General features: G+C 42.3%; 1 protein-coding gene across 9 annotated transcripts in view; it reads right to left on the minus strand.

The window, feature by feature from the left end:
* Positions 1–16655, minus strand: part of TTC7A (tetratricopeptide repeat domain 7A) — a 194848-nt gene that overhangs the window by 115260 nt on the left and 62933 nt on the right. For all 9 annotated transcript variants that reach the window (XM_075749060.1, XM_075749059.1, XM_075749063.1 and 6 more), the window contains 2 exons: positions 11671–11808; positions 11187–11270 (listed from right to left, as the gene is read on the minus strand). In XM_075749060.1, coding sequence (XP_075605175.1) covers positions 11187–11270; positions 11671–11808 — 222 coding nt within the window. The remainder of the gene's footprint in view (positions 1–11186; positions 11271–11670; positions 11809–16655) is intronic.

Raw genomic sequence — 16655 nt, forward strand, 5'->3', positions numbered from 1 at the left:
CAGCCCTGGCTGTGTGCATTACAAGAAACAGTTTTCCTTGGCCATTAATGCACTGGTTATTTTAACTCTGCCCTCACAATTCAAAAGAATTCTGTGACAATTTTTCTTGCACACAACCATCTCCCAGTAAGCCAGAAAAGAGCATAAAGAGCTTATCTTTCAGTATGTCAACATTTTAGGCCAACTCTACTCAGCAAGAGGTTTGTGCAGCTAAAGTAATCTGCTCTGTAGGTTGTTTTGTGTCTTCTCCAGTTCCAGAAGATAGAAGAATATAACTGGGATCCCACCATGCAAAGGGTGGAGCAGGCAACTGCAGAGCAATACACTGTTCAGCAGGCAGTCCGACCAGCATGTGTTAGAAAGCAAGCCCATAAAATACTTGCTGTCTTTCTGGTGTTAGGTTACCATTAATGAATGATGTTTATTAAGATTAGCAGTTACATCTCCCATTGGGGTCAATGTGCTCTACAAACATTCCTTTTTACAGCACATACTCATGGCTGCCACACTTCAGAAGGTTTAAAAGCGGAATGAGGAAATCTCTGGTCTGAGATGCGGGTGAGAAGGTCTTGTCAGCCAACAAGGAGGCAACAGAAGTTGCCCTGCCGCAGTCTCCTAGCCCACCCTACCTCAACCACAGCTTCTTTACGTCTGCAACCCTTCTCACACTGACCCCTGATCCCCAAAATTCTCTCATCCTTGAGTTCAAGGGGAAGTTTTCTTCTCTCAGAATTTCTCCTTACATGCCCCATTCCTCCCAAACTCTTCCACGCAGTCTCAAGAGACACGCACAGGCGCTTCTCTCACTCAGTGTTCCCTCTCAGGAGCACATTAAACAGTCATGGCCTTTCCACATTGCAGGAAAGAAGCAACAGAAGCTTGCAGAGTCAAACTAATCACTATTCCTACCAGATCCTGGACCCTGTGGGGCTCTCCCCACCAGAGCTCCAGGCAGCACAGGCGGCTGGTCTGGCATCTGCTTGAATCCCGGGCAGCCCTGCACTGCAACTTTGCACTCCCACTGGCCATCAGCACTTCCCCTCCCTCACACCACTGCCACCTCCTTTCTCCACAGAACTGAAGGTCCACTTCTTGCTAGGGGATTCAAAAGCCTGGATAGGAATTTGCTTGGAAGGGCGCCTGGGAAAAGGCAAAAACAGATGCACAGCAGCCCTGCCCCTGCCAAGGGAAAGATGGGTTTCATAACCAAAGACACGAGGTCTGCAGCAGTGCAGAGCAAACCCTCCTGCTTGAAAAGCTTGGGAACCTGCTACGTGGTCTGAAGAGGAGCAACAGCATGCCCTGCATTCTCCAGGCTGCTGCCACCTACCTAGAGCATCAGGCACCATCAATAAAAGCAAGGAAGTATTTGCGATTTTACAATTCAAAATATACAATTTGCCTAAAGCCAGAAGGAAGCTTGTCTCAGAGGAAAGATGGCAATCAATAAACTTCGTCCTAGAGGTTAAACTGTTACCTCACCCCTCTCGGAAACAAAGACTTGGGTAATTCAACCCTGAGGTACAGGAAGAAACACATCACTGCACTCTGCTGTCACGAAGTGACTAGCATCCCTCAGAATGAACCTCCCTGACACCTATTTGTTCAGAACAAGTAGTGTCTCAGGTTTTAATGACATCTCATTCCTCTCTCTCACAGAACGCTACCTGCACTGCAGGCAGCTGGTATTCCAGTAGCACTGCTGGATGCGTTGGAAATGCAACATAACCCCACACGGGTCCCAGCCTGGCACATCATCTTCCTGCCCTCCTGATGCAGGAGGCACCTGGGAGCTGGTGACAGCCAGCACTAGCACAAACCAGAGCAGTGAGACGCCTGTCCTAATTTGGGCTACAACTGTAGGAACTTCCAAGGTCTACACCAGAAGAGAAGTGATACAACCCATCTCCTTGACAGTTCCTCTTGAACTCCGCTTCCTCCCTGACCGCAACCTGTCCATTGAGTAAGACTGGTCCTCAGGACAAGCCAAACCTGCAGGCTCCAATAGCCACAAACCACAGAGCGCTTCTCATGTCTGTCCTGGGTCTGTTCAAGAGGCAACAGCAAAACAGTTACTACCGAATCCTGCAAAGCAGAAAATCCTACCCTGTGCCTGCACTTCACATGTGGAGTCACTTTATCACACGCACTCAGGAGCTTCTGAACGTTCATTTACAGAGTGAGAGCCGCAGTTTCCACACTGCTTCTAAAACATGTAAAAAGTTATGTCACTTTAAAAAACTTTATAAAATTTGCAGTTAAAATATGGAGCAGAAGTAGTTTTAGAAACAGGGTGGCACGAAGCCTTTCTCCCCAGCTGCATTTTAAAAATTCAAGAGATCTATATAGTTTCACCTTGAAAACTTTACTCAGCAGAAATTATATACAGATGATGAAAATGTTAGCCAAGGAACAATGGTAGAAAGAATACCCCACTCCCAGAGTGACCTTGCTTAGGGGAGACTGGCATGACATATAGCATCAAGGTGTTTTAAAGATACTAATTACAGACAATTTATAGGCAAGGAACAAATATCATCCGCTAAGTATTGAATACAGATGTCATTAGTTTGTAAAAATATTTAATATGAAACAGTGTTTGTGTAACATTGAAATAATCTGATAATTAAAATGCACATATTCTTTCACTTAGCGTGGGTGGACCAGGCAGCCAAGCGCATTGTTTGTGAGATTCACTGCAAGGCAAGAATAATTAGATTTATTGGTGAGGCATGTTTTGAGAGAGCAGAACTTGAACTTCAAGTGAGTGCATGCTTCCTACTCAAAATTCTGAGCTTCAGAGGGGCTCGCATCAAAATTCAAGCCAGGGTTTAAGTTCTTTCTGTTTAGCTTGCTAATTGCTGGATTATAACAACTGCACAGGAACCAGTTCCCAAGGATTGCAGAAAACTAGGGATTTGCCTCTGGGTCTCATTTGGCCTCTCTCTGGGAAGAGGTTTTTAAGTTCCTCTAAATGCACACAAACCCATTAAACAGACACGGTTTAAAGGAATGGCAAGCTTGCCAACATCTGCCTCATGGGGGTTTCAACTTTGTTTATGGGAGGTCTAATATAGGAGTTCTCAGCCTTGGGATCCTCATCAGGTATAAGGAGATTCATGACCATTCTCCCTTTGTTATGACTAACAAAGCACAGAGCTCAAATCAGGTTATGGAATGAACACACTGCTTTAATGGGAACATTCAGCCATAAAAAAAAAAGTGAACTCTCTAAGGGACTAAAGAACGTCAATTACCTGAATCGGGCATCTCCACACTTCACATACCGACAACTTTGTGGGTTTTTGGCAATAGAGACAGGGAAGGACATGGCACTACTGATCCATATTTAAATCCAGTATCTATAGTAAGCTGGTTTTCCTGTCAATTTTTTTCCTCATCTAATTTACTTGCATATAATATTTTTCTTCTGCTGAGATCAGAAACATGCTCCACAATAATTTATGAAAGAAAATGAGGAAAGGCAGTTTCTGGGAATTAACAAACAATACTGAAAAATGGCTGCTTTCAATACAGACTTCTGAAAGAGCTCTATGTCTCACATTGGGGCGGGGGGGGCACTTCATTTGCAGTGAGAAATCACAAGGAAGCTATGGGGAAGAAGCAGCATGGAGAGGACACCTCCCTCTAAGTAATTAGGGCAGCCATGGTTTTGAATCCTATAAGGGAGTAAAATGTAAAGAAAAACTTCTATCCAAACACTAAACGCAACTCCCATTCCCCATTTACTAATTATATAATGAAGCATGCAAGCATACTCCTCAAAGATACTTGCAAATGAGCAGTACAGAATGAAGAACAGTCTGCAGTTAATTCTCTTAGTTTTCCAAAAGGCTCGTGAAATGTTGCCATCAATTGAGTTAAACACATAGAAGCTGCCCAAATGCTGGTTTTCCTAGCTCACATCAACACAATTTTCATTCTTTCTCCTCCTGTCCCAACACACCAAAGCAACACAAGAAGGATGTCAGAGATTCATTTCATATTTAGAAGATAAAGAAACCATAAAGGTAAGTAAAAGAAAGAAGAATTTCCAGCAAATCATGCCAGGCAGACTTGATGCACCATAAACAGTTGCTCCTCTCGTGCAAAGGTTCCAAAAACCTCTCTATATTTTTGCTTCTTTGGTAATACTTTTCAGTCAGAGAAAAAAATGTTCTTCAAGGTGGTGGTCTTGGTAGACAGCCTCATTCCCAATTCACCTGGCAGTTTAGTACACAGATTAATCTCCACAGCTAGCACCGCTTTATTTCTAGCATCATCCTGTCTGCTTTTAAAAACTGCACTATCTCAAAGGGATTGTTGCAGGAGGGGGGAGAGAGAATCTTTCATCATTATGCAAGAATTAGTATTCCCTGTATATGGGGATTCACAGCCATCTAGCTATAAATGACCTCGAACCAACACGGAAAGATGACACAGAGTGAGCCAGCAATTGAGAACTCCGGAATTAGTTGTCCTGATGTTAGCTTTCCAATGAATGTCTAGATTTCTGCAAATCTCTCAGCATGAACATTATTCCCCCTAAGACATTTACTTCTCTCAACACAGGGACCAATTCTCCTCCTTTTCTTGTATCCTGTGTTTAGCAAACTAGAGCACTGGAATTAAGTAGCTTCAAATATTCAATTTTAAAAGTGCCTCTTAAATTCTAAAATCTAAAAGCATAAATTTGTCCTTGCTAATGTGACAAACGCCCCACTTCACACTTTGTCAAGAAAAGAGCGTTAAGCCTGAAGGCAATTATATAGCCCACCTAGGTATTCTGCTCAACAGTCAGGCATCTTTGGAAATTTCCATTTTTCGTACTATCTACAGCACACAGGCACACCCCCTTCTAATCTTTCTTTTGCACCAAAGGAAACCAAACTATTGAATATCCCCTAGATGGCTGACCTTTGTAACAGGATCTTTAACCAATGAACGTTCAATATTTTAACTTTCATTCCCCAGCAATGCTATTTAAGGAGCCATCCGAGGCCTCTGCTGCTCCCAAGGTTCCTGCCTGCAATGCAAAGAGAAATGCACTTTTTTTCATGGCAGTTGCCTAGCAACCAGTCTAAGCTTTTGCAAGGAAACCAACAGAAGGAACAGCCTAAATCATAAAATCCGTCTGCTGTTGCTGCAGAATTATGTATCAAATATATTTATAACTTTCCTTCTAACCTTCTGGAAAGCTGTATGTTGGCGGTACAGGCATAGCTGAGTCAAACTGAAAGCTCCACGAAGCTGTTAGAGACATCTGCTTTTCCTGCACTGTTTAAATAAAAAAAAAAAAAAAAAAGGAATACTTCCCCTTAAGTGCAACACAGATATGAGCAGCTCAGACATTAGCTTGTCATTATTTGGCTATGACCAGTATGTATCAACAGCTTGCAAAGGGCTCCAAAAAAATCAGAGTTCACATCTGTGTAAGTCTGGTTTCAAAACTAAAAATGCTGCCAGCACAAGCCCTGGGCAGGGCTGCAGTATCTCCGACTGCCGAGCAGCCAAGGGAAGCGCAGTGACACTGCAAGATTGGCTCTGGAAAAGCTGGAGCCTGCTCCCCCAGAAAAACAGCTGAATGACAGATGCCAAGAAGGATGTGATTATTTCCTTTTGTGTAACACCAGACACCTCCTGAAGCATTATGTTATTAAGAAAACCTTTCAGGTAGACAAGCATAACTCTTTCTTCCATTTTTCCTTAAATATGAAGGGTAAGAGCAGAGAGGAGCATTTTGTGTAGTTAAAAGCAGCTTTATTTGCCTGGTTTTGCAAGGTGTCATGCCTGGTGCTTAAATCCCCTTACTGCCAGCCTATCTATCCCCTTACTGCTAGCCTATATGGTAAAGTTGGCCATTGTCCCTAGGGTGTCCTCAACACAGTCTAGGAGGGGCTGGCGAGGATCAGCAACGATGCAGTTGTTTCTAAACTCATGCCATTGCTGTCCTAAAGGCGAGCGCTGGGCTGATGGTGTTCTGTCAACGCTGGACGAGAGGGGCTGGACAGCTGTGTGCCAGGCACCCCAGGAACACATAACCACCATCAGCAATCCCAGCACAAGGCCTGCTTGTCTCCTTGCCTACAGCTCCACTGGGCTCTCACAGAGGCTCTTCCCCACAGCCCCTTCAATTGCTCCTGAGCTCACTCTTTACACACATTTTGCTGCACTTCACCTCCTAAATGAGAATAAGGGGTGATGGGTAAGAGCAGATTGTCCTCTCCTAGCAGATGCTCCAGACTTCCCTCAGCTGGCCTGAGACTGTATCACTCCCCACCCCTCCTCTCAAGAAACACACATCCTAAAGCTTTTAATTCACTAACCAAGTTGTGTTGTGTCTTGGGTTTGGCGGTTTTGGTTTTTTTAAAGATGAGCATGAAAATGGTTTTATGCACTTTGTACATTTATTACTAATCCACTGGACATGTGGATCATTACACATGTGGATTATTACACATCCACTGGACATGAGAGATCAATGTAAGACTGCTGCGATTGGAATGGCTCAATTAGAGTACCCAGCACTTTTAGACTAAGTAGACTCAGCATTCACAGAATAATTTCACAGCTATCCCTGAAGAATCCTCCCTCACTACCGTCAGGAAAATGGCACATCAGTGTCACTAAATACAAATCTGGTCTCCTTGCTTGGTAGGTAGAAGAGAGGCATCAACGTTGCCTTACACTGTTCAAGACACATATTTTATCAGTTTATCTTTCCCTTAAGCAGTGTGACAGGTAAGACAGACACTGACGATGCAGATCTAGAAGACTTTCTGAAGTACTGTCAATTTAAGCTACAGCCCAATCCCACAAGGCACTTCTGAGTCTCCACTCCCAGAGAGCTCCAGTGACACTTTGGGACACTGAGGCTGGGTCCCGTGGAGGCTGTTAGGTGTGGAAGGGGACAGAAATCTGAACAAGGGAACATGTAACTGATCCAACTGGTCCGAAGCCAGGGAAATGCTTGCAAGTGCACAGGGACTCTATTTCACATCCCTTGTGCTTGTAATACATCATCTAGACACTATGACAATTTTTTCTTCGACCTCAGACACGTCAGTAGAGCCACCCTAGTCCGCAGGGGTGCTGTGTGCTGGCAATCTCCACGACCTCCAGGGGAAATTGTTCAGCTGAAAAGCAGCAGCAGACAACAAGTCTGCCCCAAACAGCTGTGTCTCTCTTCACTACTGTGAAGACTACTAAGTCTTCTCTACTCTGTAATAAGAGTTTGGTCCTTCCTTTCCCCATTCTGCTGAATACAGGTCACTTTTTCAAAATCTTGAGACAAGCAGATGCAACCTACTGCACTCGTTTTACTCTGGCAGCAGGACAGTGGCTCATGTCACTGCCCAAGGACTCTGCCAGATGGCATCCGGCTATCGTACCACTCGCCGCTCAGACTCCAGCCTGTCTATGCACAGCAGCAGAGCCAGGGAGCTGCTATGCCCATTCAGCCTCTGGCTGTCGTATTACCACATTGCAAAGGTTATTACCAGCAGAAGCAACTTAAGGCAGCTGTGAAGAGTTCAGCATTCAGTTTTCCAGCACCAGTTCAGAAGAACAGGGGTGCTGCATCAGACTGATTTAAACCTTTCTCTTGCCTATCCAGAGCTGCACCTGGTGACACAGGACATCTCTCACTATGTCTTTCTTTCCCAGCACTTCATCTAAAATTGCCTATAAAATCCACCATGAAATTTGAAAGACTTTTGATAATTTAAATAAAAATGTTCCTTCTGTTCAGAAAATATACAGCTCTGTATACATGCATTCCCAAGAATGGGTTAAAAAACAACCAGACCACACCATCTTTCTCATTACACAAGTTATTGAGAAGCACAGGAAAGTGAAACTGCTGTCATTCCATTATTTCCACCACTTAAGTGGATAGAAGACAGACAGGAAGGTTATGCTTCTCTGAGCTTTTTCATTCACTGTTTTATGAAGCCCTAAGGCCTCGCTTGCTCTGTAAGAACTTACTGAAGTGATGTGCCTATTTTTGTTAAGACACATGCTTTCTAGAATAATGCATAAATTCAAGCCTACATACAGTAATAAGTCTAGGTGGCTGGCTTCACATTCAGACTGATCACTTGTGAAAAATGACAGTCACCATTTGGCAATTTTTTGGTTGGCAGAGGAAGAAAATAGTTTGAAATGCAACTCAATTGACTTAACCTGAAGATGAATATACAAAACAAAAGTAACATCAGTCAAATGCGATGTAGAATAGAGGGCGAGATAGGATTTTACAGCACTTTTAAGAAGGTCAGAGTTAAAAATCCTAAAAATGTGTTATAAAAAAGAGAAAAAGTTTCCAGCATTTACAGGTTGATAAAACTGTTCCTGTCATACCCAAGACTTATGAGCATAATTTGCTGTACTGAAGAACAAGTAACACTGCAGGATGTGAGATTTCATTACCAAGAAATGAGATCAGGAATTGGCTGTGACTGAGACAGGTGAAAACAGATCTTTTACCTATAAAAGCTCAAGTGTATTCTGCATTCTGCAGTCTAGACAGACCACACTGTTTTCTCATCAGTTCTTTCTGCTACACTGGAGCACTTACTTTTAAATGAACTCTGTCCTGCTATCAAGCTGTGAAGCGGTATAAAAATGTATGCCACATTTCCCATTAGCAAGATGACGCATTGCAGAGTATACGACAGGAATCCTCAGGGAATACTTTGGGATTAGAAGTGAAATACTGCACAGATGGGATTGCTGGGTAAGGGAATTCCCTCTGCCCCATATAGGGCTCAGAACATTTAGAGCTTTTACATCAATAGGCAAGATCAGGCCATTTTATCTTGTACATATTTAAAGCACATACGAAGACATGACAATTGAAAATCTGAAAAGATAGGACAGTTATAGAGATACAGATACTTGTGTTGCTCTTTTTTTTTTCTTAAGTACCAAATATTCAGTAACTTCTAGGGAAGGTGAAGAGGTCTGCAAACATATAAGGAGGAGGACAGAGTTCTCATGCTAATTGTTAGAAGCAATACATCAGGCCCCATTTGTCTCCTCCATACTAACCTAAGACTGAACCACAGTTACTCTCTGGATACACTCACTCTCTCAAACATCAGCAGTTAAATCTAGATTTGCTCTCTGGCAGATTACCAGATCTACAGCATTGTCTGCTGTTGAGAAAGGTTAAAGCCAACAGAGCTCCTAGACAAGTCCTGTGAGTGTTTGTAGGAAGATATTGTGCCTTTCCATCATAGCCTATCTAGTTATTGTTGTCCTCAGGATCAAGAGATCAGGTATCCGGAGGATTTGCAAAGGCACAGAGGGCAGCAACGTGCTAACTCCAGCTGAATGCCAAGGGGAACTGGACCTGACCTGTAAACCCCCCACCTGACACAGGCCAGTGCAAGGTATTAGCACCGTGGCACCAAGCTCACTGTTTAAGTATTCCACCCAAAGCCACTGGTGGAATACTTAAACATACTTAGACGTGATTGAGTCTAGCCATCATTTTCATACTTGGAATTGGATTTTGAAATGCTTATACTGAACTCCTCTAGGAATCTGTGAGCCTCTTTCTCACTAACATCTCCCTTCAGCTCCCTGCTGATCTAATACGCTTTGTCAAACTTTTGATGTCTCCTTTTGATTATAACAGATCTAGCCGATCTATGAGATAACTCTGGAGTCCCAGAACAGAGCCAGAGTATGCAAGGTCCCACCAAGTACATCCCTGGTGCCTCACAGTGGGGTAACTACTGACCAATAGTTGTGGTGTTCCACAGATCGCCAGTGACGCAGTCTTCACTCAACCTCCAAGGGCAATCTTTTTTCCAGTGTACCACTATCCTTATTTTTTTGCCTCTTACTAGGAAACATGAACTTGTGTTGCTGCAACTGGAAGCCATCACATCTTGTCCTACCCGCAATAGGCAAGATTAGCCCCTTGTTCTAAGGGCTCTTGAAGTTTTGTTTCTCTCTTGGCCTTTTTTCTCCCCTTTAAGGTAAAAAATATTCAACTCTTTCAATCTTTCCACAGTCCTGCTTACTATCCCCTTAGCCATCCTTGATGCTCTTTTATTAGACTTTCTATTGTTGTTCTGCCTTTTTCTTGAAGTATAATGCATAACAAGCCTTTGAAGATAAGGCTTTGCCTATGCTCACAGAAGTGAGGGAATCCCTTCATATATCTTTCAAGCTTTGCTGCCACTTATGCATCACAAGATGACAACTTCTTTGCAAAAGCACGCCACTGTATATTCATCTCCCATTTCCATGCCAAAGCTACTATTTCCAACTCAGCTTATAGCCATAAAAGGCCAGTAGTAGTTATCATTTGGCAGATGCCTGCTAGTTGGTGGTCTCTGCCCAGTTCCATATGGATTCCCTGACACCCCATGGGTACAGAATATAGGACCATATTAAGTGGTCTACTACCGCACAGCATTAACTTCTAAAAGTGTAGGTGAGGACCCCCAGAATGAACAGGCTAAATATTGTACCGTCCATATTTTCTGCAGGAATTCTACTCTTTTAAGACTAATAAAGAAAAGCTCCTGCTGCCTCTGCCTACTTTTCACAAGCAGACTTCAACCATCTCAGTGGTTAACTGGTAACTTTGACAAATACCACACTAATTTCAAAAAACCTTATGCTAAAAACACATGTCTATGCAAACATTCACTCATAATTTCTTTTTCTACAGTACCTTTTGCACCAAGCACTTCAAAAAATATTAATCCTTGCAAGCTCTCTATGAAAAAGTATTTACATTTCCTTGATCAGATGGAGAAACCACAGCTTAAAGAGAGGTTAAGTCAACTGCCCAAAGACATAGAGTGAGTTGATGATCGTTTTAGACATCAGTAATTTTTTTTATACTAAGCACGTTTATGTTGAACCTGCAGAGGATGGACAGCTATATAATGCAATGCTTTTCAATCCACAGCTATGCACAAAATCCATATTCTCTTTGATAATTAGAAGCAAACATTACATGGAAAGACCAGTACTCAACACTAAATGTACACACCTGGTCATAAAGTGCAGAGTCTAAAAGGAGAGCACTGTCCTTCCAACATCGCTGTCTGATGGCACCTATCCCCACAAAATACATCACTGCACGCATTCAAACAAGCAAGCTAAATACACTCTGCCAGAGGAAAACGTTCCCTTTCCAAGCCCTTCGATTTGAACCTCACCTTTCCACAAGCCACCATGGAGAGGGCAAGCTGGTACCAGAGGTGAAATTCATCAAACGCAAACTTCATGGCTCTCTCCAAGCACTGAGAAAGAAACATTGGGAGAAATATCAGAATTTTTTTTTTTTTTTAAATATGTATCTTTTGTTAAGATTGCTGCTTGGCTAAGTAATCAAATCAGGGGAAACAATCTGTTGTGGCCCAAGGCCCAGGTGATTGGTTTTGGACATCATTTTTCCTCTTCTCAGTTAAAGGGGCTTGCTAGCATACACCATCACTTTGTTCAAGTGCCTACATATAATTATTTTAATATCTCAAACAGTTCTGTGTACATTTCTGGCCTATGCTGCCACAGCTTTGTAGCTGTTTCCACTAATTGCCAACTCGTGTGCTTCATTTTCACCTTCCTGGACAAGCTACTGCAAAGAGGGGCTGTGCTTGCAGCAGGTTTCAGGTGAAAGTTTCAGAAGCCAGGAGGAGGTACCTCAGAAAGCATGACATACTGCCCTCTTCTGCCCAGCGTGATACTGAGGAGGTCGTAGACTGCAGAAGCATCCCGGAGGCTGACAGCTCGGTCATCCTGCTGGTCTGGGGCTCGGCTGATCACTGCGTCACGGTTTGCCTGGGCACAGACACAAGTGAAGCATTAGACCCCAAAAGAGCAAGAGAGAAACGAGTCCTCCATAGGAAGTCCCACCCATCATCTGTGGCATTTTGTTTAAAATCATCTTGAGACTTTTTTTTTTAACTCATTCCAACATAAGGAAGGTGTTTCCGTACAGATGTAGTTACTTTTTATCCACATGAGGCAAACTGAAGATGACAGCTGTACACACAGAAAGGAACTGCTAGGAATACCTCATCTGGATTTGTTTCACAGAATTAGAGCATTAGGAAACAGACCTACCAGATCCCATTTCCTCAATAATTAGAAATTCAAGGCCATCCTTGAACTACATTCCTCATTACTTCAATTGCCTGCAACTGTGGTAACTGCTTCCATGGTTGGTATTTTATCTTCTGTGTCTGCACTTGATTTCTTCCCAACAGCATGTGTTTTTGTTCTTTTCTGCTACTCACTTGTTGGTTTTTAGTTTGAGCAGGTTGCCTTAGTAATCAGATTTGCCTGTCATCAATTTAATGCAATCAGAGGTCTGGACAACCCAATGCCAAACGTTTTTTTTTAAAAAATATAAGTGTTAATTTTGCATAATCTATCAGTGCATTGCTCAGCCTAGATAAAAAAAAACACCACATTACTTTTGACAGAAAATGATCAGTCTAGCAATTTGCAAGGATGTCCCAAAATACCATATGCCATAGACTCAGATTTCCCTCAAGATCCCAGCCTCTGTTTTCTGAGCACAAAGAGGGAAATTTCAATCCCAGAGTAAACAGAAAAGTCCTTCTGATTTCCGAAGGCAGAGGATGTCACCCAGAGTGCCTAAGCTCTGAGAGGGGCAGTGCTGGACAGCACTGAGCACTAGCACTGACCGACAGCACAGATACGCTGCCCCGGGCTCCTCAGCTGAAAGGGGTGCACCATCAGACATTCAGGTCTAGACATCTAAAAGATCAGAAAAATTAGAAGATTGCCAGCAGCTTCACCTGGGGCAAAGACAAACAAAATGTTCCCTCCCTAAAGCAGGGAGGTTATGGGATTTATTTTATAATACTTACTACTATAATCTTACATCCATTTCTTTCTAATTGCAGGGAGATTTTTTTTTTCCTAAAAAGGTTAAACACGGGAATTAAGTGTAATAAAAATTTCCAGAATATGCAGCCCTTAAAGCCCACGCATATTTCATTATGATTAAGCTGCAGCTGTTTCATCATATTATCTGTGTAATGCCCCAGTTCCAAGCACTCTTCATCACAGCCTCCAGCCGAGACAGCAAACACAATTACTGACAACTAACACAATCACAACCAAGAGCTAAATGGCAACTGCAGTTAAAGGCAAACTGACAGGTCAGACTCAGTCTACTGTTTGCACAAATAAACTTACACCAACTCTTGTAGCAATAAAAGTGTTTTTCTTTTTCACATTACTGCAAAAGACATGATTCGTGATTTTAAAAAACAACAGTTCAGAACAAAAGGTTGCATAAGAGAACGAAACCAACTTCAAAGTGAAAATCCTGCAACCAGAATACAGAAGCATAGTTCATCTATCTTTATTAGCAGAACTAAACAAATAAGAATAAAAAACTAAATAGATGTTTAAGTTCTGTTTGGATTTAACCCAAGACTGCTACTTTAAAAAGGAAAAGGAAGTAAAGCTAAGGGATATACAGAACAATTCTGAGACTGCTACTTCAGAGAGTTAAAGACAAAGCATATACAGAGCCATCCTTATTGCCAAGTAAATCCTCCTACATACATACATACAATAGCATTAACAATTTTTTTCTGCACCAGTTACATTGTTATGACAATTTTTTGTAGAAAATAGCTACTGAGATAGCACCCTCATGTTCTGTAATTTCATCATCAATCTCCCATTAAAGTCAGCTATAGCCCAATGGTTTTTTAGGTAACCATCTAGTACCAAGCTATGATTTTTAAGGTGATGCATTAGCACAGATAGAAAATTAGTCAGAACTAGTGAGTGCCCATTAATGTCTGCTAATAGATACTGGTACTAGAGGCAAGAACATGCCCAAATCCTGCAACAAGCAGGAATGAGACATATTACAAGGATGCAACATTCTAAATTTGCAGTCACAAAGAACATACCGTACTTTACCTAAGAAGACAGCAGTTAAAAACAACATATGCATAGGCATGACTAATATTCTTTCCAAGGTCATAAACTTGCTTATTTTGTTCAAGCTTTCAAATTTCAAAGCCACAGATCTCTGCAATCTCTCACTATACTTGCATACATAAAAGTTGCTACTGAGAAAATTCATTGTCTCTATTCCAACATTTTTAAATACTGAACCTATTTCCAATTGCTAATTCCAGTTGCTAAAGAAAAGTTCCTGCATTATCACAGAGATATTAAAAAAAACCAACCCACAAACAAATCACCAAACCAAAAGGTGCAAACCTCATAACAAACTGACCAAACAGTAGCAAGAACACAGAGCGTGTCTAACACAGTAACATAAATCATCATCCCAAGGCTCAAGGTATCATTTACTACTGCAGTGTTACATACAAGAGGGCAGAGAAGGGAATGTGAATCGCTATTTCTTGAAATCCACTCAGGGAAACTGGCACGTTTCTGTGGCATGCCTCTCAGAAGGAAGGGTGTTGTGACCCACATCACCATTAGCCAATTTTTTTATCTTTACCCTTGTATATGTTTTTGTAAACTTCAGCTTGGCAGTGAGAAATCCTGACAGTTGCTGGTTAAGTACGGGTGCAAAATAGTTGTAGAGTTACTGCAACATGGCATACATCGATTCTGTTGGATGGGGAATTTTATTTACTGAAACGTAGAGAGATAGATTTCATTTTGCATTTGAGAACGCATAAATTCTAAGCCACTTACACCGACTTTTTTTCAATACCTGTGTTTCTGGTGTTTCAGACCACTAGTTTTCCTGAACACATATAGGTAAAAGGTTATTTGTAGAACACTGATCTCCAGTGTATCAATAACATAAGCAGCAATTCCCAATTTGTCCTACTGCATTACTTCCTCCACCACTACAAGCAGCAGTAAAACATAGCTACAAATACATTTTCAAACACTCCCAGCATGACTCTTCCCTTTAAGCTGTTCCCATTGGCACACAGACATACCTCACAGCACACAAGCCGGATGGAGAGACATGGTGAACCACACCATTAAAAGAGAACCTCTGTTCGAGGCCGTTGCGTGGAATGGAGGAGGTCACTAACGCTACCAACATGAGTTTCACCATCAGGAGTTAGCATTAACTTGCATTATACAAATCAAAAATATACAGTCAATGCTCCTTTGTTTGAGGTACTCCTAGGTAATGGAGCAACCCAGACATGCATTACTTTTGCATATTTTGGGACATTAGACACAATTAGTTGTGCAAGCAGGCGGCTTCAGCCTTCCCTCTCTGCAGCCCAGGGACACAGCCCGTCCGCAGGCCCCACGCATTCAGAAGGCTCCGGTGCAAGCTGGTACCCTGAGCCAACCCAACACTCAGCCATGCTGGCGTCTCTGTATCATGCCTGAAGCCCAACTCAGGCGTTCAACCCGACCAGGCACACAACGGGCTGGCGTGCAGGAGGGCTTTTGGGTCCCGCTCCAAACCACGCAGCGATACATCTGTATGGGACTTTCAGACCCATGCTGGCTCTGACAGCAGGGAAGAGATCTGCCTTTCTGGGGATCTGCAATTTAACTAACGACCCCGCTGAGCTACAGACAGCTTGTGCCTTCCTATCCACATATACAATATACTTACCTGCAAACTAGATAAGCCACCGATACACGGAGGATTTGCTGTACATCAATGACCGTGGTAATTACAGCTTATTTATGGCATGTTTATTACATGTAGAAAGGAAGAGAGCCACAGCAAATCCAAACATCCATTACTTCAGCAGTTATTACGCACGCAGTTACGCTGCAGAAAATTAAATTTTACCACAGTACAAAGATGTGCTTCTTAATAAAACGTCAAGCAATCATACGAGTTACAATAGAGCATATTCCACGTAGCAGCCCCTTCTCACAGCAATTAGCTATGAAGTATCCTTTAATTGCTCACTTTGAAACATGGCTCCCCCTGCTTTTTTTCAAAGAAGAAAAAGAAAGCAATTAAAATCTTTAATGAATGCCTGCTGCCTGCCCCCTAATTCATGGGCATTCTAATGTTCAACTTGTGTCTCTTCATAATAGACATAATTGCCAGATCCACTGCAACTCATCTATACAGAACGGCAGCATGTTTTACACAGTGTACTGTAATAATGTAATTGGTGTGATTCAATACTAGCATTAAGAGAGAAAAACAAATGCTATGTGTGTAAGATTGACAACAAGCCTTTGAAATCACGCAATTGATGCCTCTACTGCTAAGAGCTGGGAAATATTTAGCCCATGTCCTCTGGATCTCCATTCTGGCTGTTTTGCCTGTACTGCCAACAAAATGAATGAATTCTTTGCAATGGCAAGAACCAACTCACATGGAAGAGGCTACTGACTTTTCACCTAAGTTATTGATGATCTAACACATAAAAAGAAAATATTCAGGGTTGACTGCAAAGCTGCTGTGAAAATCGGAAGCAGGTGGAACAGAGAGGAAACACCATACTCCAAGTACTCCCAAAACTGCTCTTACAGAGATACCATAACTTGCTCCACTTCAGACCAGAAACACAGCGAATGGAAACTTACTGCCTTGTCAACTGTGTGGCATGTGTCTCATTTCTGGTAGGCAACAGATCACAACTTACTGGTATCCCATTCAGATGTCTCGGCAAAATAGCCCTTTATTATTGGCTATCAAAGAAGAACATATAGTTATATCT

The sequence above is a fragment of the Balearica regulorum genome, chromosome 3 (genome assembly GCF_011004875.1).
Source record: "Balearica regulorum gibbericeps isolate bBalReg1 chromosome 3, bBalReg1.pri, whole genome shotgun sequence".
Taxonomy (NCBI): domain Eukaryota; kingdom Metazoa; phylum Chordata; class Aves; order Gruiformes; family Gruidae; genus Balearica; species Balearica regulorum.